Below are 20,880 nucleotides of genomic sequence, written 5' to 3' on the forward strand. Positions count from 1 at the left end.
ACTTGCATTGAGCTGCCCGGACAGAACTGGAGTTTTTAAGGTAAATCTTCATACGTCCTAATAAATCTCTAATTTTTATTAAAAATACTTGTACCGTCTAACTAAAAAATGAAGTCAAGATTTATATTAAAATCAATAGTAACACACAACAAAGAGTCCAGAAGGTAAATCCAATTGCAAACTCCTTGGCACATATTTTTTTTATCTCAAATCTCAAACAAGATAACAGATTTTATCTTGGCTGTCTTGTACCTAATCTAAAGAGTTAGATAGTTTAATAGGGATTGGAGTTCCGCCAGTAGAGGTGCTCGAGCAGCCGAAGCAATGACACACTTCCGAGTCTAGAAGAAGAAGAGAAGTGAGCGAGGGAAGGGGACATAAACATGAGAAGTGGAACACAGCCGTTCATTCTGCTCTAAATCTGCTGTTGTCAGACTGTGAGTACATTCATTTGATAATTTATTAGGAGAAATCTAAATCCAAACGGAAAAACGACTCAGTTAATTTAGAGAATCACTCAGAAATGAATCGAAATGAACCGACTGATGTTGTTCATTAAATTACTCTCGTCAAATGTAAACTCGTTACTGACTTTTTTTTTCCACTTTACAATTTGTCAAGATTGAGTTGTGTTTTTCATTTTATTTAATGAAACCTGTTAAAATGCATGTAAATCACTAATGTTAGAGCAACATAAAATCAGCTAGAGGAATTGAATTGTTTCTAAACAGTTGTTTGAGCAAAACACTTAAAGCTGGTTAACTGAGAGTGATTGTAAGTGTGATGATCATCTGCTAAATGAGCAACAACGACCTCAATTCACAACTTCAGTCAGTGAAGCTCCCACAGCCGTTCATGAGAGTTTAAATGCTGGGAATATTCCCATCTTCCCACAGGAGAAGAAGAAGCAGGCAGGAGGAATTACTCCAGGAGAAACTACTGACATACTATTGTAAAGATGGAGATTAAGGAAGAACCCTGCAGAATAAAAGATGAAGATACAGAGGAACAAATAGGTTGGTGTTTTCCTTTCATTCTCTTTAATGACTGATGAGAAACATTAAGATGAAAACTCACTTTTCCTCCTGAGACCCAGATTTAGACTTTTAAGTCTGATTTTCCTGTAAAGAGCACATGATTCAGGGCTTTTCAGAAGCTGTGTTTCCATTACCCTTCAAATTGCGAATTGAAAATACGCCCAATGGAAACACGTCAATTTCGCGAAAACTCGCATTTATCGCAAAAAAGTTTTTACGCTCGCATGAGGAGGTTTTTCAGGCATTTCGAAAAAGAAAGATTCCGCAAAACTGCAATGGAAACAGCTTTTGCGCATTTGCAGGTCACCTGACGCAGATGATGCGGTGTGTTTGGACAGAATACGAGACAGAGTTCTTTATTAAAATCATAAAAAGCCAAAAGAATAAATGCCACAATCAAGACCTCGAAGCAGATATGAGGGAGAAACACCCTGAAACACCTCATATGTTTTTACCAGTATAATAAGGGTCGTTCCTTACCATTAATGCTTTGAAAACACATATACCGGTACATCTCCTTCAATTAATAATAATGGCTAGTGCAGTGGCTGGGATTAGTACATAAATTTACCAACGTCCGTTGCAATGGTTTTTGGAATGATTTTACTTATCGCGAGAGGAAAAAATGAAGTTTTAGTCGCATAACATCGGTTAGTGGAAATGCCGTCATTTCGAAATATTTTTTTGTTGACATTTAGTTTTGCGCAAATCTGTAATGGAAACGCGCATAGATACCAAATGTTTAGGTTTCACCTTTACAACTCCTCTTTGGCGTTAAAATCAACTGACATTGACTGAATGATCAAATTTAGCACTCTTATGGAAATGTGATATGTTGTATTTATAATTTAAATCAGTGTAATTTTCAAATTGTTTTTCGTAAATTAACATCTCAGGAAAACGTTACAGGTTTCAAATCTGAATATGACTCTGTTAGGAAACAGGTCATCGATTTCATACACGTCCTCTGTAGAGACACCATAGATTTCATCCTAATGCGTTTGCACAAAAGTTTTCATATTTATAAAACCATGAGTACGCCAGAACCTGTACAAAATTATCAGTATAAAACCCAGTCAGCTGAAGGTTGTGCGTACATGCGTCTCCTCCCAGAAATAACCATATATGAATCTTACAACGCCTCGTTTTACAATGCATAACATCATCTGCATTTCATTTCCAAGCATATTCCCATCCATGTGATAACATGTTTAATGATACAAGACAGTAAAATATGAGATATGGACTATGTGCCGTCACATTACAAAACTAAAATTTATTCAGTATCGCTGTCTTGTTTTGCAATAAATAAAGCAAAATTGTATAAAATACATTTCAGAGAAAGTTTTCAGAGAAGAGTTATTCTCAATCTTTTCCACTGGCCAAATAGTATTTTTTAATTGCTTTAAACAAATCTTAACTTATGCAGTTTTGTGTATGAGGTAAACATAGGATGATTAGGTTATATATGTTTACTGCAAACAGATGGGCCTTACAATATTGTTTTCACTCAAATGGTTATCATTAGGCTCCTGTCTATCTGTGCACGACACCAACTTGCTTAAATGAAGTCAGGTGCGCATCATCAACGTTCATTACTCGTGTGAAAATACTTTCTCAGATCATGAATTCTGCTATCAATAACACAATTTAAAGCGGAATTGTCAAGCGCCAAGCAAATCCTCGCTGGTTAAAACATTAAAACAGCGTGCTACTGGAAAAGTGTTCAAAAGCAGCGCATCCACTACAAATATTTCTATTTAAATTAATAATGAATAAATATTGAATTTAATAATTAATACATATATTTATAAATATTTAGTGTGTCCGCACATATTCACGCCTAGTTTATTTTTTATAAATCATGATATGTGCGTTGATAATTGCAGCGTTTATACATCTGGCCCCAGGACTTACAGCATGTTTATCAGGCATTTTAGGGAGACACAACAACTGAATAGGGAAAGAAATTCAATTGTATATCAATATTTCTATGAAATATGAGATATTCTCATGAAAATGTTGCCAAGTTATTACTCCCATTATAACACTTGTTTTTTTTCATTACATATTGCCACAAGAACACATTAATATGCAAATTAAATCAATTGTATAGAATGGGACTACCCGTTTATGGTGATTTTACACATATTGCATAAAGTAAAATAGTTTATCAAATCATACTCTGTTATAAAAATGTATTGGTAAATGAAAAAGGAATGCCTATATATGTCTTATGTCATTTTATTTTCTTAATAACTGAGTCCTGGTGTCCTCTACAGACAAAATATGAATATGAAAAAATCTCCATTTGTTTCTTATGCTCCAAATAATCTAATGACAAAATAAAAAAACAAACTAAATTCACACACAAAGTTCTGGTTCTCAGGAGTATATAACAATACATCTAAAACTAGATACTAGTAGACTGCTAAATTAAGAATGAACTTTATTCATTTTTCTCATTTGTCCTTTTTTAATTGAATTATGGGAATTTAATGTTGATTTTAGACCCGATGGAAGTGAATGAAGACAAACAGCAACAATTTCAAAAACCTCATGATTTCACAAATGAAGATGGAAATGCAGTCGTTTCAAAGACTGAAGAAAATTTCACACAAAAACAAGCTGGAAAATCTGGAGTCACTGGATTTTTCACCTGCTCTGCATGTGGGCTGTTTTACATGCACAAATCAGACCTTAATAAACACATGAAATCTCACACTGGAGAAAATCTGTTCACATGCACTCAGTGTGGAAAGAGTTTCATTCATAAAGGACCATTTAAGATACACATGAGAGTTCACACTGGAGAAAAACCATGCACATGCTCTGAGTGTGGAAAGAGTTTCATTCATAAAGGACACCTTAACACACACATGAGAGTTCACACTGGAGAAAAACCGTGCACATGCTTTCAGTGTGGAAAGAGTTTCAGGTACAAAACCTCTCTCAAAGAGCATATGCTCTCTCACTCTGGAGTGAAGCCATTCAGCTGTGATCAGTGTGATAAAACATTTGTTTATTTATCTAGCTTAAAAAACCACCTTAAAGTTCACACTGGTGTGAAGTCTCACGTTTGTTCTTTTTGTGGAAAGAGTTTTACGCGACTGCAGACTTTAAAAGTGCATGAGAGTATTCATACTGGTGTGAGACCTTATGTGTGCTCTGACTGTGGAAAGGCCTTCATTACATCAGGTGCGTTAAAACAACACCAGAGAACTCATACTGGAGCAAAACCGTACATGTGTTCACACTGTGGAAAGAGTTTCTCTCAGTCAGAAACCCTGAAAGATCATGAGAGAATTCATACTGGAGAGAAACCTTATGAGTGCTCTTCGTGTTTGAAGAGTTTCACCCGATTAGATAATCTACTGAGACATGAGAAAAAGCGTTGCCCGAAGGTGTCTAAGTGAGTAAAGTTTATGCTCTGATAATCGCTTTCGTTTCAGGTGAATAGTTTAATTTTATCAGGGTATCTACACAATATGGACAAGTATGAAATTTGATTTTAGTGATTTCTCAGTCAGGACAAGTATATATGGATAAAAATTATTCTGTTTCCCTCTATTCCTAAATAAATTTGTCATACAAGCAGAGTGTTTTCTTTCTGTTTTTTCTTTTTTGCAGCAGCAGCAGCCAAAAGGCCTGTGCATGAGTGGATCTTTTATATGTTTAATGCATCAGTGTTACAAATTCAAGGTGCATATTTGCATTTACATTTAAGGAATAGTTCCCCAAAAATGAAAATTAGGGAGAACATGTCTAGTTCTAGAGATGCTTAAAGTTCAAGGGGGGACGCCATTCCAGTTCAAATTGGTTAATTATTTTTTGGTTAATATTACAAATTGGTTAATAAACATAGGGCAAAATATATATAGGCCTATATAATAATTTTAAAAAAGCAGCTCAGTATTCTATCGTTGGTTGTGTAATCGACTTAAATTGCAGCCAATAGACTTGCTTCTCTATCGGTGCGCGTCACAGAACCGATCATCAGAGCAAACCACTTCAGGTAAATTAACTGTGATAAACCGAGATTATGGGTGAAAATCAAGAAACAGAATGTCCAATGTCCATACTATCCATCCTTAATAGTATGTGAGATTAAAATGTGTCCCAAAGTAGTAGGCTATGTTGAAAAGAGTATGCCAGAAGTCCTGTCTTTGTTTCCTATAGATTCTACTATTTCTTACTACTTCTATGTCTACTATTTCCTATAGATTTTCGAAGTGTGGATCTGATCTCACTATAATTTCTAATATTGCCCACAACCCATTGGGCTTGAGGAGGATTCGGTTCAGAACTACAAACACGAGTAAAAAGTGTTCAAAAAGCTACAAAACATGGCGGATGTGCGCGATTGACGGTTAAGTAGAGAAGATTGGATAAAAGGATTTGAGTGACTAATAATCAACATTTCAGCTGTTAAAATTTTTGTATTTAATGTTATTCGTCTTATATTTCATCTGCAGCAACAATGTGAACTTTTAAAAAGGTCGTCTGGCCATTTCCTTTTAAATGCATCATGATCAGGGTTTGAAGTTAAAGGCAGGGTAGGCAGGTTTTTTCTAAAAAACTTTTTCCCAAATTTGTTTAAACTGTCTTTATATACCAATACATAATTAAAATGTAAGTACTCTGAAAAGGAGAGTATAAAAATCGAGTATCTGTAGTCCTCTCAGGACTGCAATAAACACAGCTGCTTATTTCCATTCGGAATGAATGAAATGATTGGCTGGGCGACTGTCACTCTCCCTCGCTACCATGGCTACCACCCCTGCCGCTACAGGAGCTGCCCACATGCGCGCACCCGTTTGACTCGAGGTGGGGAAGAGGCACGGAAGCTAGGAAGGATCACAATTATGGCAGAGAAAGAGCAGTCAAAATTCCCAGTACCTGCATATACAGTCAGCGAAGGCAAACAAGGCAAACGCGTCCTTCAGCTGAGCGGTTGGCATCGCGCGTTCATGTGTTTTGGGGGCGTGGCTTTGGAAGGAGCCCAGAAGGGAGGGGGTGGGAGTGAATGGAGAAAGTAGCTGTGTTTATTGCAGCCCTGAGAGGACTACAGACACTCGATTTTTATACTCTCTTTTTCAGAGTACTTACATTTTAATTATGTATTGGTACATAAAGACAGATTAAACAAATTTGGGAAAAAGTTTTTTAGAAAAAACCTGCCTACCCTGCCTTTAACACCCGCCAAATGCGGGTAAAAATCAACTGTGGCGGGTAACGCTGTCAAATCACTAGCCAATTTGGCGTGTTATTATGTTTAGTCACTTTGCTGGAGAAGTCCGTGTAAGCCAAATCTGCGCGAATTTAGCGTATGATATATCAAATACAGCGTATTGCGCAGAATCTGCGCATATCTGGCTTCTTTGAACATGCACGTCACTACGCAGCAAATAACGGCGCGCTTGTTCATTTGCATTAAAGCAATACTATAGATTAAAAAGCGTTTGGTTAACAGAAAAGACAGTTATTTTCCAACATCCTAAAAAAAAAATTTATGTTCTTTCTACTGTATTGATCTGTCCACCTAAAGCATATTTTTGGTGATGAGGATGAAAGAGGAAGCTAGAGATGGCTGGATGACAGGATTTTGTTTGAATAAGAAATTAATGTGTGTGTGTGTAAAGCATATTTACACACACACACACAATATATATTATATTGTATATATATATATATATATATATATATATATATATATATATATATATATATATATATATATATACAATATAATACAATTGCTAGACGCTCTGCTATGTGTCTGCTGTGCAGCTGCACTGCGTTTTAAAAATTTGGCTTCAATATTCTTGAGAAAAGGAGTTTTCCTATAGCATAAGCTGCTTACGCAATAAGCGAGACGTCTCGAAAGGGAACACTATGATTTATGAAGGGATGTGTTTTGTTTCTTTGTGGAGTTTAATAATTTTCATTGTACATATAGGAGGCATTTGTAAAACAATTGCAACAATAGTCTATCAAATATCGTTCATATCATATCACAAACAACTAGTTTTAGTCTCGCTGTTTACAGGTGATGCATTGAGAACATATTGAAGACTTTATTGGATTGAAATCACTCTCTGCACATTGTGAAAATGTGAGAAATAAAAATAACCAAAAACTTGTGATTTATTTAGCTATAATGAATAGATTTAATTTAGCTTACAATAGCTCAAGAGATTTAACATTGTATTCAGCATTGCTAATGAACCAGTAGTAGTAAACAATTATTCTTTTGGCTAAAAATGGCACCAGATGATTTGCTATGAATATTTGAAGAGGCAATTTCACTCATAATATGAACTTGACAAACACATCACTGAGAGAAGATGAAATTGCTTGAATGTGTTCTGTGTCTGTGATAATTCAGCAGTGAAATACTTCCAGCTGCTAGTGCTAGTTATGAAATAAGGTTTACACGGTCATTTAGGCTCTTACATTATATGGTTATATGCTATATTTTGACTAACAATTTAGTCCAAAAAATTTATGAAAATTAACTTGGTTTGAGCATATTTTCTGTTCTAGTCGAATCCATGGTGATTCATGAAACAAGTTAACTGATTTAATTCGCTGTGTTCATCAGATTGTGAGGGCATTAATTAATCATGCAACTTGCATTGAGCTGCTCAGACAGAACTAGAGTTGGAGTTTTTAAGGTAAATCTTAACATCTCTTTAATAACTCTCACATGTTTTATTAATAATACTTGTACCATTTAACTTGAATTTTACATTTAAAATGAAACTTTAAAATTAAGTCGAAATGTATATTAAAATCAACAACATAACACAAGGAGTCCAGTTGAAGGAGTCCAGATACAATTGCAAACTCCATATATTTGAAGTTTGAATTTTTATCCTAAATTAAACCTATATGGGGAGATAAATCGTGTTTGTATAATCTCAAATAAGATAACAGATCTTATCATGGTTGTCCCGTAGCCTACCTATTTTAATCTATACAGGTTAGATAGTTTAATACGATTTCCGCCAGTAGAGGCGCTTGAGCAACCGCAGTGACACACATCCGAGTCTAGGAGAAGAAGAGAATTGAGTGAGGGAAGGGGACATAAATATGAGAACACAGCCGTTCATTCTGCTCTAAATCTGCTGTTTTTCATACTGTGAGTACATTCATTTGATCATTAGGAGAAATCTAAATCTAAACGGAAAAACGAGGCAGTTCATTTAGTGAATCACTCCGAAATGAATCGGAATGAACCGACTGATGTTGTTCATTACGCTCGTCAAACGTAAACTCCTTACTGACTGGTTTTTCACATTACAATTTGTGAAGATTGAGTTTCCATCTTTTGATTTGTGTTTTCATTTATGCAATTAAACCTGGTAAACAGTTTTAATGCATGTAAATCATGTCTTATGTAAGAGCAACATAAAAATCAGCCAGAGGAGTTGAATTGTTTCTAAATGGTTGTTTGATCAAAACACTTAAAGCTGAATAATTGAGAGCGATTGTTAGTGTGATGATCATCTGCAATAACGACCACAATTCACTCCTTCAGTCAGTGAAGCTCCCACAGCCGTTCATGAGAGTTTAAATGCTGGGGAATATTCCCATCTTCCCACAGGAGAAGAAGAAGTAAGCAGGAGGAATTACTCCAGGAGAAACTACTGACATACTATTGTAAAGATGGAGATTAAGGAAGAACCCTGCAGAATAAAATATGAAGATACAGAGGAACAAATAGGTTGGTGTTTTTCTTCATTCTCTTTAAAGTGTCATGACTTTGAATTATCGGTCTACATCATTGTCTTCTGTCTATCAGAATAAATCCTCCTGTCATTGCGTTCATGATCAGACGTATGGCTATTTCAGTGTCCTTATTTTTACATTTAATTTGAAGAAGATGTGATTAAATATGTGTGCATACACGGTGCTGGTTCATGATTAGAGCACTAGAGTATTAAATATGTCCATAAAAACTTGAAAACTCGCGCTTGCTCCAGTCCGTTTATGAACGATGTGATCCACGTTGCGAGCGTTGTTGAACTCATCGCGGCGTTCAGGACAGAAACCGCTCTCATGCGCGCACATCTGTTGTTTAAATTATCCGCTGTAATGCGATCTCATGCGTAACACAGCGCAGTGATAGGATTGAACAAGATCTTTCTCATGAATAAATGAGAGTCGCTCGATTGCCAGCTAATGTAGAATCGTGCCGGCAGCCAATCACACACACCAAAGGAACGCTTCTACCTCACATTCAGCCAATCACACACACCGAAGGAATGCTTCTACCTCGCATTCAGCCAATCACACACACCAAAGGAACGCTTCTACCTCACATTCAGCCAATCACACACACCGAAGGAACACTTCTACCTCACATTCAGCCAATCACACACACCGAAGGAACGCTTCTACCTCACATTCAGCCAATCACACACACCGAAGGAACACTTCTACCTCACATTCAGCCAATCACACACACCGAAGGAACGCTTCTACCTCACATTCAGCCAATCACACACACCGAAGGAATGCTTCTACCTCACATTCAGCCAATCACACACACCGAAGGCACGTTTCTACCTCACTCAGTGATGTTGCCTCGACTTTCCCTTTAACCTGGAAAAACGAAATTGCTCGGAAAAACGCAAAAATAACCAATTTCCACTTATTGATAACATTTATGAGTGCTTTTAGTGTTTTCAGTGATGTGCAACCTGTACACATATGTTCACATCTCAAAAAATGTGATTTGGGGTTTCATGACCCTTTAATGACTTATGAGGAACATTAAGATGAAAACAGACATTTAACAATACATCTAAAACTACATGCAAAAAAAAAGTAACATCCTCCCACTTAAAACTGCTTTTTTTAGTAGTGGATTTTACTGATACCGATAACTAGATTGGGCCGTACTTGGCGACAACCAATTAATCAAGCGATAGTTTTTAAAATGGATACTGGATAAAAAACAAACATAACACTCAAAGTAAAACAGTGCTGAACTCTATTACAAAAATAAAAAAAACAGTTCTGAACCATGAAAATGTGCTAAATGAAATAAATATGAATATATTAAAATGAAAAGTTCTACTGAACAAATTCTAGAGAAAATAATTTAAACACTAAAATATTACAGGTCAAATGTGTGTTTCTTTAGCTATAACCTAGAAACATGCAAGTACCACTTGTTCACAAGAATGTATTGCTACCCAGTAAACAATTACCGTCTTTCAACGTTGAAATATAGTTGAAAAGAAGTCGGTCCGCCTTGGACTGGTTTTCGACGTGATTTCAACTAAGTAGTTTCGGCTGGACTGTTTGACTACGTGTTTTCAACTGATCATCTGAGATACCACGTGTTTTCAACTGATAATCTAAGACAGGATAAGTCTGTTATACATGCTAAAATAACGGAGAAAAACAAACTACCAAACCATGTTCATTATTATCTAAAATAAATTTAAAGAGTTTTACATATTCCATCAAGACGTTGAAAATCGACCTGTTTTCAATGTTGAAAAGTCGTAATTAGACGTTGAAGATTTACGTCTATTCAGCGGTCTAATAGACGACTTTTTGCTAGCTGGGTAGCTTACATGAACTATGCTTTTATGCAACATACATTTTTACAGCATGTATTAATATTTGAGCAATTCAATTGTACCTTGATCATTCATGTTCGTTCATAGTGCATTTACCCTCTGGGGTCTGAGCTGTTTTCTGGGCCTGGAGGTGTTCTTCTGACATGCTCTGACATTTGTGCTTATTTCTGTTACTTGTGACATTTTCATGGCTAAAGTCTGATTACACTGTATTCAGCACAAACTCTGCTACAATAATATATCAGCAGCATGTATGTAAAAGTTTGTAGTTTTGAGATAATGACATCATAATCCAAATATACACAACAAATGACAAAAAAGCACTTATTGAAAACAATGATCCAAAGACAGAGACCTTTCTGCCATTCCTAAAAACATTGTACATACCTTTCATTTCCAAGGTGTTTGATTTTCACTTTACCATGTTCATGTCCCTGAAAAAAAAAAAAAAAGTGAACATACTGATAGCAAGAGAAATAGGGAATATAGTTCTAAAATGTATTGGGAATAAATTTTAGATTTTTCTGGTTAAAATTGCTTTTTAAAATTCACAGAATACACACACACATACACACACACATACACATACACATACACATACACATACACACACACACACAAATGTTTCCAACAATATATAATATAATGAACACCAGGTTTGTTGTGCCTTGTAAGCAGTAGGCTATGCACAGTGCGTTTCAAACTAGGGATGCAACGATACCATTTTTTCAGAACCGATCCGATCCGATACCAAAAATTCGGAGTATCGGCCGATACCGATCCGTACCGATACCAGCGCAGTTTTTTTTTAATCAAGTAGAATTTCTATAACTCTGTGTTGAACTGATAAGAACTGAAAAAAGAAAAACAACAACAAAAAATATATGATCATAATCTGACATAAATGCTATTATAAACTAATTAATGGATAATTCAGCAGTAAAATTTAGTCTAGAAAAATTACGAGTGCACAATAATTGTATAAAATTTTAACATTTTGTGAAAAAAAATGTTTAGTGGGGAACAAATTAGAGACAATAAGTGTAACACTAAATCTGGTAAAACTTTACACATTGCTCTTTGTATTGTTGTAAAATACATTCATGAAAAACAACAACAGAAATCAAAAATATAAATTATTTTATAGCCTACAATAAAATTGAGACTTTTTTTAAATGTATAGCACAGCTGTTTAATGAGGTAGCAACATAATAGATAGGACAGAACAAGAACTGCTATTGATATTGTTTCATTGCGTCACTGTATTATGATATGAAAGGCTCCAATACAGAGCGGCACAAAGCGCTTATGCGCATCCCGAGCGCAGAATGATGCGCTTGAAGCAACACGAGTCACAGCGCGCAGCGCGTCGAGTCCGCATTGAAAAGTTTATAGCACAAAGAAAATACATATTGATGCGTAGTGAATTGTACAGTATCTATCTATGCAATAGTCTATTCAGCATTTTCTTTTAACCGTTTTAAATTTCAGTTACTGTGCGCGTGAAGAACAAATAGTGCTCTGACTTTACTCTAGTGTTGTGATCTAACAGACACCCGGTAGAAAGTAACATGATTAAGGTACAGCAATAAAGTCCAGCAAGATAAAGTTGTTTTATGCGAAACCATAGACCTTTATCTACAGATCAAGTATAATAATAGTAACACTGAATCATCTTGGAGAGAGTTTCATTGTGTTAACTGTTGTAACCGAACGCGACGCGCTGTTTGAATGAAGAATGACTGACAGCGCAGCTGAGGGAAACGTTTACGTGATCTTGAATTTAACGACTTAAATATTAATTTATATCTCACATTATACTATATAATGGCTTCAGAACACTTATAATATTGTGCACGAAAACTTATGGTGCTTTATAATGTTTGTGTGCCTTTTGTGGGGCTTAACAATAACACTGAATAGTATACGCACAATATCGGATTTGGATCGGCCTTGTCTGACCGATACCCGATCCGCCAAAAATGGCAGTATCGGAGCCGATACCGATACTGAGTATCGGATCGGTGCATCCCTATTTCAAACGCGATCGCGCTCCAAATATGATACATTCAAACGCGATCACGCTCCAAATATGATACATTCAAACGCGATCGCGCTCCAAATATGATACTTTCAAACGCGATCGCGCTCCAAATATGATACATTCAAAACCAGAGTTCGCTCCAAAATATGAAACATTATGGTTACCATATTATACATATCTACGTTTGAGCAGATATCCACAAACACAGTAACAGTAAACACGGGTCTAAATATTATAATATTCACCATATATCTAGCAACAGTTCAACTGCAATGTGAAATTTATGCAACAATAACAAACTAATATTTAAGAATTTCTTACCTTACATCTTTCTTGTCTTCAAATCGCGTTCTTCTTCTTCTGAGGTAAAGCCAATGTAAGCTCACGGCACGTCTTTCAAACTCGACGAAAAGCAGAGACTTGTGAAGTTTGTTGGTGCTTTGTTTTTGAGGTAATAAGCGCGTTCGCGTTCCATGTGGAGATTTGCATGTGAATCTCTTTTGCGCGAGTGGGCGTGATCAAATTAAAAAATAATTAGGAAGCGTTTGAGAAGCTGGACATCTTGTTGGTTTTATACAAATTACTTAAACATAGAATATTTGTTTTCAGTTTGAATCCGATCATTTAAAAGTACACACTTAAATGTTTATAAAGGTATATGGCTCATAAATGTGTGACAAGTATTCGCTGAGTTTGGTTTCAGTTTATAGACGTGCTCAAGAAAAAAAAGTTCACCGCGACGGGGAGGCAGAAAGCACACCCTGTTTATTTTCTTTATTTTACAAAAACACAATTTTGATTGTAAGTGGACACATACAAAAGTAGAAATATCACAGATAATTTTTTGATATTTCTTTTTTCTGTATGACCATAAATGACGGAGTAATTTAAGTTTATAGTGCTACAATGTGAAGAAAATCCAGCAAAACGCGCAGGCGCGTTTGTCGACCTCAGAGGGTTAACTAAGGTTAACAGATAAAATTAAAATTAAAACTCAATTAAAAAACGTATTAGTAAATGTTGAAATGAACAAACTAACAATAAAAAATACTTCTACAGCATTTATTAAACTTAGTTAATGTTACAAATGGAATCACGTGTCAAAACAAACTCCACGAGGCATCAGTCATAGTTTTTATTTTGCCTCTAGAGGCCCTATCGTACTGTATGATGACAGCGCACCCTTCTCAGCCTCTCCAACAATGGACACAACTATCGGCATGAATTTTTACAGATAACCGATTTGTTCCACCAATCAACTATCGGTGCCGATTAATCGGCAAAACCAATGAATCGGTCAGCCTCTAATAATCAACCCACCATCCAAACAATTGCCGCCCCAAAATTGCCGCTGTTTCGAAATTGAAAGTAAAATACTCAACAGTGCGTGTCCACTAGTGTAGAGCGAGCTTTTTCAGTTAATTTCAATTCATTTTAAACGCACGCTCTGATCTGCACCAGTGGACACGCACTGTAAGCAATTTAAAAGAGAGGTGGAAAAAAGAGGACAAAACTCAGATGCCATCTCCAACTCAAAGTTTCTTCACGGTCACATCCCTTGTTACATGTGGTTTGGCATTAGAAAGGACTTAAAAAAGCGCTGTTTTTAGTGTCTTACATTACAGACACTGGTGTTTATTGCTCTGTTATTGCACATCTGCATTCCTCATGCCTCCTGCAGCAGGACTATGGCATGTTCACACAGGTGATCATAGATTTCTACATGGGTCCAAAAAGTTGCTACACCGGACTGGTCTATTATTTGAAAGCTGGACCCGAAACCGCCCGTTATCGTTTTACAGCCCTAGTCCTAAGTTATTGGAACTGTTAGGCCTGGTTTCACCTCCGCTCTGGACGGCCTCCTTGGCTGTGGATGAGTAACCCCAACCCCCCAAAACTTTCTTGGGAGGAATATTGTGGGTGTCTGCCAACCACACACACAAGATGGTCGTGGCCATTATGATCCGCGTAGCTCTGTCTGGGCTGGGCTCTGAGGCTGGAGCTGAGTCTGGAGCGGACTCGGGCTGGAGCCTTTACTGGACTCTGGGTTAGGCTCTAGAATATCTCTTACTGGAACAGACTCAGGGAATTTCTCTCACTGGAACGGACTCAGGAACAATACTCACTGGAAGCATTGTGACCATTGGAACTGGCAATGCTGTAATCCTTTGAGCTGGAATTTTTCTCACTGCTACCAAATCCCTTTTAATGGGTCTTTCGTTCGTTCTGTCACAGGCTGGTTGCAGCAGAGATTAAACTGGATCTAATTGCAGCAGTCTTTATTGATACTTTATTGAACTAACAGAAATTCTCAGGTTTGTCGGGAATTCAAAAACAGGAACAGAACAACCAGTAAATAGTAACAACGACAAACAACTGAACAGCACTAAACACTGGGCTTAAATACACAGCAAACAAGAGAGGGTAAATGAACTAGACACACCTGAACAGAATTAACTCAATCAGTAACGTGGATACAAACAGGCAGGGGACGGAGGAAGACTGAACTAATTAACACACTGAAATACTAAAACAGAAATAGAAACATGAATCAAAACACTCAACACATATCAGCTTCCTCAGATAGCTCTTTGGTGGATCTGCTCAGTGTGGCTCCCACTAGTCCCAGGTCCTTGAGCAAACGTGATATTGATCTGCCCACAAAGCCTCTGGCTCCCACTTCCACGGGGTACAGCCTCACACTCCTTCCACTTTCTCTGGTGTGCCAGGTCTGCATACTTCATCTTCTTTCTCTCGTAGGCAGCTTCCAGTCCCTCCTCCCATGGCACTGTCAGCTCGATCAGTATTGCTGACTTCACAGCTGCAGACCATAACACCACATCTGGTCTTAAGGTGGTGCTGCATATCTCCTGTGGGACTTGGAGCTGCCTTCCCAGGTCTACTTCCATCTTCCACACCGCCCCTGGTGTTAAAAGCTTGGCGAATTGTCTCTTGCTGGTATGCATTGCGGGTTCCCCCTGCCTGATGAAGTGGATCCTGCATCGGCTCTCTGATGGACTCTGGTCGTTTGCCTCCTCCTGCCTCCTTTTCTCCAGCACCTCTGCCAGCTTCCTGAGCACTTGATCTGAGCTGACCCTGTGTCAGTGCTGTTTTACAGCCCGACAGAATATGCTGGAGTGAGGCATTGATGGTCCCACAGAGGTCACAGGATTGCTCTGTTCCAAGCCATTGGTGGTGGTTTTTAGGGCTCGGGAGGGTGTCGTATGTTGTCCTAATGAGGAAACTGAGCCGAGCCTGGGGCAGTTTCCAGAACTCTACCCAGCTGATTGCTCGGCTAGTGACACTCCCAAGTTGTCCACTGCCCCTCCTGCCCCTGTACTACAGACCTCACTCTGATCTTCTGCTCAATCCTGGTGACCTCTGCAACAACAAGGTCCTTCCTCTCCTTACTGCTTGCCTTGGACCATGGGATGAGTGGCTTGCTCCTCCTTGGCCCTCCATTTCCTTCCAGTCTCAACTCTGGCATTTGCATCAACCAGGGCCCTGTCGGCACTTTAAGCATTGTGACCAATGCTGGAATTTTTCTCACTGCTGCTAGATTCCTTTTAATGGGTCTGTCGTTCTGTCATGGGCTGGTTATTCTGTCACATTTCTGCCACAATACCATAGTGCAGTTAGTGTTACTACAGTAAACATGGTAAATGATGGAGATTTGTAGACTGAAAAGTCTTCTGACTGTATCGTTGCACACAGTGTTTCTCCTGTTTGTCAGCGCCGTTTCATCTGGCTTTAAACTAGTTTAAATCACTGAGACATTTGTGTTCTTCGCTGAATTCAAGTGCTTCTCACTGGATCTTACAGCGCTGTTTAGTGGTTGCATGACCAAGACCGTTTAGCGAGTAAATGCATCTGCTGTAGTAAGCTCACGCTGCGCTGCCGTTTGAACTTTGAGCCAAGTGGATAAATGATCTGTGTTGCGCCGTTCAAACGAGTTTTGTTCCACTTTTGGCGCATAAACAATATCGAACATTTATTAAACTCGATATCGTTTTATTGAGAAAATATATTGCGATAATTATTGTTATCGTTATATCGCCCAGTCCTAGTCCTAAGTTATTGGAACTGTGACATTAATTGTGACATTGTTTGGCCTGGTTTCACAGACAGGGCTTAAATGTGCCTTAAAAACATTATTGATGTACATCTTGAGACAATACAATGGCAGTGACAAATATTTTAAGATCTGTCAGTGCTTTCAATTAAAACAGCTCAAACATGTGTTTTAGTCTGAGACTAAACTGTGACTTGACTTTCACTTGTCTGTGAAACCGGGGGTTTGTCTTAAAGGGTTAGTTCACCCAAAAATGAAAATTCTGTCAGTAATTACTCACCCTCATGTTGTTCCAACCATGTAAGTCTTTCGTTCATCTTCGGAACACAAATTAAGATATTTTTGATGAAATCTGACAGAATTTTGACTCCTCCATAGGCTTCCAGTGTGACCGAAACTCACCGGCCCAGAATAGTTATTAAAACATCGTTAAAATAGTCCAAGTAACTACAGTGGCACTACATTAAGTTTATCATGCGACGAGAATACTTTTTGTGCGCAAAAACAAACAAAAATAACGACTTTATTCCACTTTTCATTTCCTTCTCTCTGGGCCTCGTAGTGTGTTTGCGCTGCGCGTCTGTGTTGCACGTCATCCGACGTCATCACGCAACACACACATGACCGGCGTCGGCCAATAGTGAGCCTACGTGGTGACGTGTAACACAGACGCGCTGCGCAAAAACACTACGCAAACCAACTAGACATCCAGAGAGAAGGAAATGAATAGTGGAATAAAGTCGTTATTTTTGTTTGTTTTTGCGCACAAAAAGTATTCTCGTCGCTTGATATACTTAAGATTGAGCCACTGGAGTCACTTGGACTATATTAACGATCTCTTTAATAACTTTTCTGGGCCAGCAAGTTTCGGTCACACTGGAAGCCTATGGAGGAGTGAAACATGGCTCAGATTTCATCAAAAATATCTTAATTTGTGTTCCGAAGATGAACGAAGGTCTTACGCGGTTGGAACAACATGAGGGTGAGTAATTACTGACAGAATTTTAATTTTTGGGTGAACTAACCCTTTAAGGACTGTTCCACAGGTGCATGTGCAATAATTTGTAAATGGTTAATTGAACAAGCATGACAAACATTGTCCAATAAATATCTGTAAAGCTTACTTTGATTTTACAAAATTATCTTTAAAATACAGTATCCTGAGTTTAATGTACTCACAATAGGCATGGTTGTCTTGTACCGTGTCCTGGCGTGATTGTCCCAAACTCCCCCGCTGGTCTGCACTCACATTGCACTTAATGTTCTGGGCCGGAGCACGTTTACGTCATTTATGATGAAACTTTTTTATGCCATAGCGATTTCACTTGATTGTGCTGCACGTATTAGATTATTACGGAGACAGCCCAATCGAACCGTGCCTGAGCCCACCTCTTCCGGGCCTGGACATGGTACGAAAATTATCACACTAGTCAAATGAACCAGATTTGGGGTCAAACGTGCTCTCGCATGATTCAGATCGCCTATTGTGAGTACACCCGACTCAGTAGTAAACTGGATTTGTGCTAAATTGAGATTGAACCATATTTCTTTTTGTCCTTCTTTTATTGACTAATGGGAATTTAATATGTTGATTTTTAGATCCGGTGGAAGTGAATGAAGACAAACAGCAAAAACCTCATCATTTCACGAATGAAGATGGAAACACAGTCGTCAAAGGATCTTTCACCTGCTCTGAATGTGGAAAGAGTTACATACATAAAACACACCTTCAGAGACACAAGAGGATTCACACTGGAAAAAAACTGTTCACATGCTCTCAGTGTGGAAAGAGTTTCACAGATAAATCAACCCTTAACAGACACATGAGATCTCACACCGGAGAAAAACCGTTCACTTGCTCTCAGTGTGGAAAGAGTTTAACAGATAAATCAACCCTTAATAGACACATGAGAATTCACACTGGAGAAAAACCGTTCTCATGCACTCAGTGTGGAAAGAGTTTTAGGTGCAAAGGTGTTCTCAACGATCATCTGCGCCGTCACTCTGGAGTGAGATCTTTCCGCTGTGATCAGTGTGATAAAACATTTGTTTTTTCATCAAGCTTACAAAATCATCTTAATGTTCATGCTGGTGTGAAGCCTCACTTTTGTTCTTTATGTGGAAAGAGTTTTACACTACTGCAACATTTAAAAGAGCATGAGACTATTCATACTGGTGTGAGACCTTATATTTGCTCTGACTGTGGAAAGACCTTCACTACATCCACCCACTTAAAATCACACCAGAGAATTCATACTGGAGAGAAACCGTACAAGTGCTATTGTGGAAAGACCTTCACTACATCGAGCGGCTTAAAATCACACCAGAGAGTTCATACTGGAGAGAAACCGTACAAGTGCTCACATTGTGAAAAGAGTTTCTCTCAGTCAGGACACCTGAAAGATCATGAGAAAGTTCATACTGGAGAAAAGCCGCACCAGTGCTCTTCATGTGGGAAGAGTTTCATCCGAATATCTCAGCTACAGACTCATAAGAAAAAGCGTTGCTTTGAGTTTCCTAAATAACTAAAGTTCATTTTCAGATCTGTCACATTCAAGTTAATAGTGTGATATTCTGATAAATCAAAAGATTGAATTTCTTGTAACATAGCAACATCATCTGATTTGTCAAAATTACATAGAGGCATGTAGCCTAGAAATCTAGATGTACCCTAGCGGCAGCAAAATGAATTTTGCAGCCAGTGTGGTCTAGCAACTCTCCGTTGACTTTCGAGCTGGAAAAAACAAACTCAGGTCAGGTCAATCACATTGTGTATAGAGTAGGCGGGGCGGGCTTAACATAATGACGACAGAGTTGCGGCGGTTCCCTGCTACTTGAAAACTGCTGCTGGCGAACAGCGGTCTTTCGAATCGGCTTTGCCCGCGACTCTGGAGGACTTGGAGTTAAGCTTTTCTTTGAGAAAAGAACAAAGAACGGCACTTAAGTCATTTAAAAAAAAAGGAAGATGTGTTCAGAGTTTTGCCGACTGGATACGGCAAAAGTTTAATATACCAACTAGCTTTCTTCGTTGCTCTGATTGGTTGTAGCGCTATCCTATTGCGTGCAGAGGGATTTTGAGAGACAACCGTTTATCCCGCCCCTCGGATTGAGCCGTGCCAATGGTGAGTTGCCAGACCTAACATCTTGATGTAGGTCTGGGGTGCCAGGCTAAGAGGCATGGTGAGCGATGCTCGAGTTTTAGATGGAAATGCTTATTTATGTTTATAAATATTGTGTGTGGTAGTAAATTTAGTTAAACTATTTATCTCCATCAATATTCTGTGCAAATTCATTTGTTTATTCTGGCTGTGAAGAGGTGATGCACATCCATTATATGTCATCCATTATATACTGCATGTAGAATTTGTTACAAGAATAAACAAACAAAACTTGTACTTAGAGTGGCTTTAAGCCATGAGCACATTTTTTCATGAACAAAGTCATGTTCACAAAGTCACCAGAATCGTCCAGCTCTACTATCTAGTACCTAATGATGAAATGATGGTTAATATTATTTAAGTTCGTACACTGCGATTATACCTTGTATTTTGACGAACATAATAAAAAGTAATGAAATGGAACTTGTCATTTTTTAAGCTGATTTTGTGTCGTCTTGATAATTTGATTTGATTTGATAATCAACCGTCTTGAATAATTTGCATGAGCTTCTCTATATGTCGTTATGGCAATAGTTTGGCAGCATTACAGATGTTCCTCTAGATGGCGCCATTTGTTTTCGTTTCAACCACGTGATCTTGTTGAATCCATCGTGATTCATAAACGTGCACTATGTAACTTTTTTTTTAATTTAGAAATATTTATATAAATAGCGAGTAAATTGTGAATTCATCTTCCAAACATTACCTTAGTCTTATCCTGAATCACTACGGTAGGTCTATAGTGTTTATATTGGGACTATTTTAGTCGCGGAGTAAACAGAGTACCAGCGTGACTCGCCATAGACATAAAAGGAGAGAAGTAGCTACGGCTTCAATACTCTTCCGCAAAGCGCATTAATTTTTGTTTATTAAGCGCCAAAAGCTACATATTATACCTTTAACTGATTTAATTTACTGTGTTTATCAGACTGTGATTTTATTTTTATTGGTATAAATCTAACTTGCATTG

General features: G+C 37.9%; 1 protein-coding gene across 3 annotated transcripts; it reads left to right on the forward strand.

The window, feature by feature from the left end:
• The first annotated feature begins 303 nt into the window (after positions 1–303).
• Positions 304–20,350, forward strand: LOC311277864 (uncharacterized protein). Of its 3 annotated transcripts, none has more exons than XM_084388336.1 (3): positions 304–437; positions 897–1,016; positions 3,549–4,657. In XM_084388336.1, exons 2-3 carry the CDS (start codon positions 959–961, stop codon positions 4,451–4,453), a joined length of 963 nt encoding a protein of 320 aa, XP_084244462.1. In that variant the 5' UTR covers positions 304–437; positions 897–958; the 3' UTR covers positions 4,454–4,657. The 3 variants fall into 3 exon arrangements, with proteins under 3 accessions (XP_084244462.1, XP_084244461.1, XP_084244460.1); XM_084388335.1 differs by lacking the exon at positions 3,549–4,657 and adding an exon at positions 18,352–20,325 and having other exon boundaries at positions 354–437; XM_084388334.1 differs by lacking the exons at positions 304–437; positions 897–1,016; positions 3,549–4,657 and adding exons at positions 8,076–8,181; positions 8,647–8,766; positions 18,352–20,350.
• Positions 20,351–20,880: the final 530 nt, after the last annotated feature.

This window comes from Rutilus rutilus (assembly GCF_951802725.1).
Source record: "Rutilus rutilus genome assembly, chromosome: 18".
NCBI classification, from domain to species: domain Eukaryota; kingdom Metazoa; phylum Chordata; class Actinopteri; order Cypriniformes; family Leuciscidae; genus Rutilus; species Rutilus rutilus.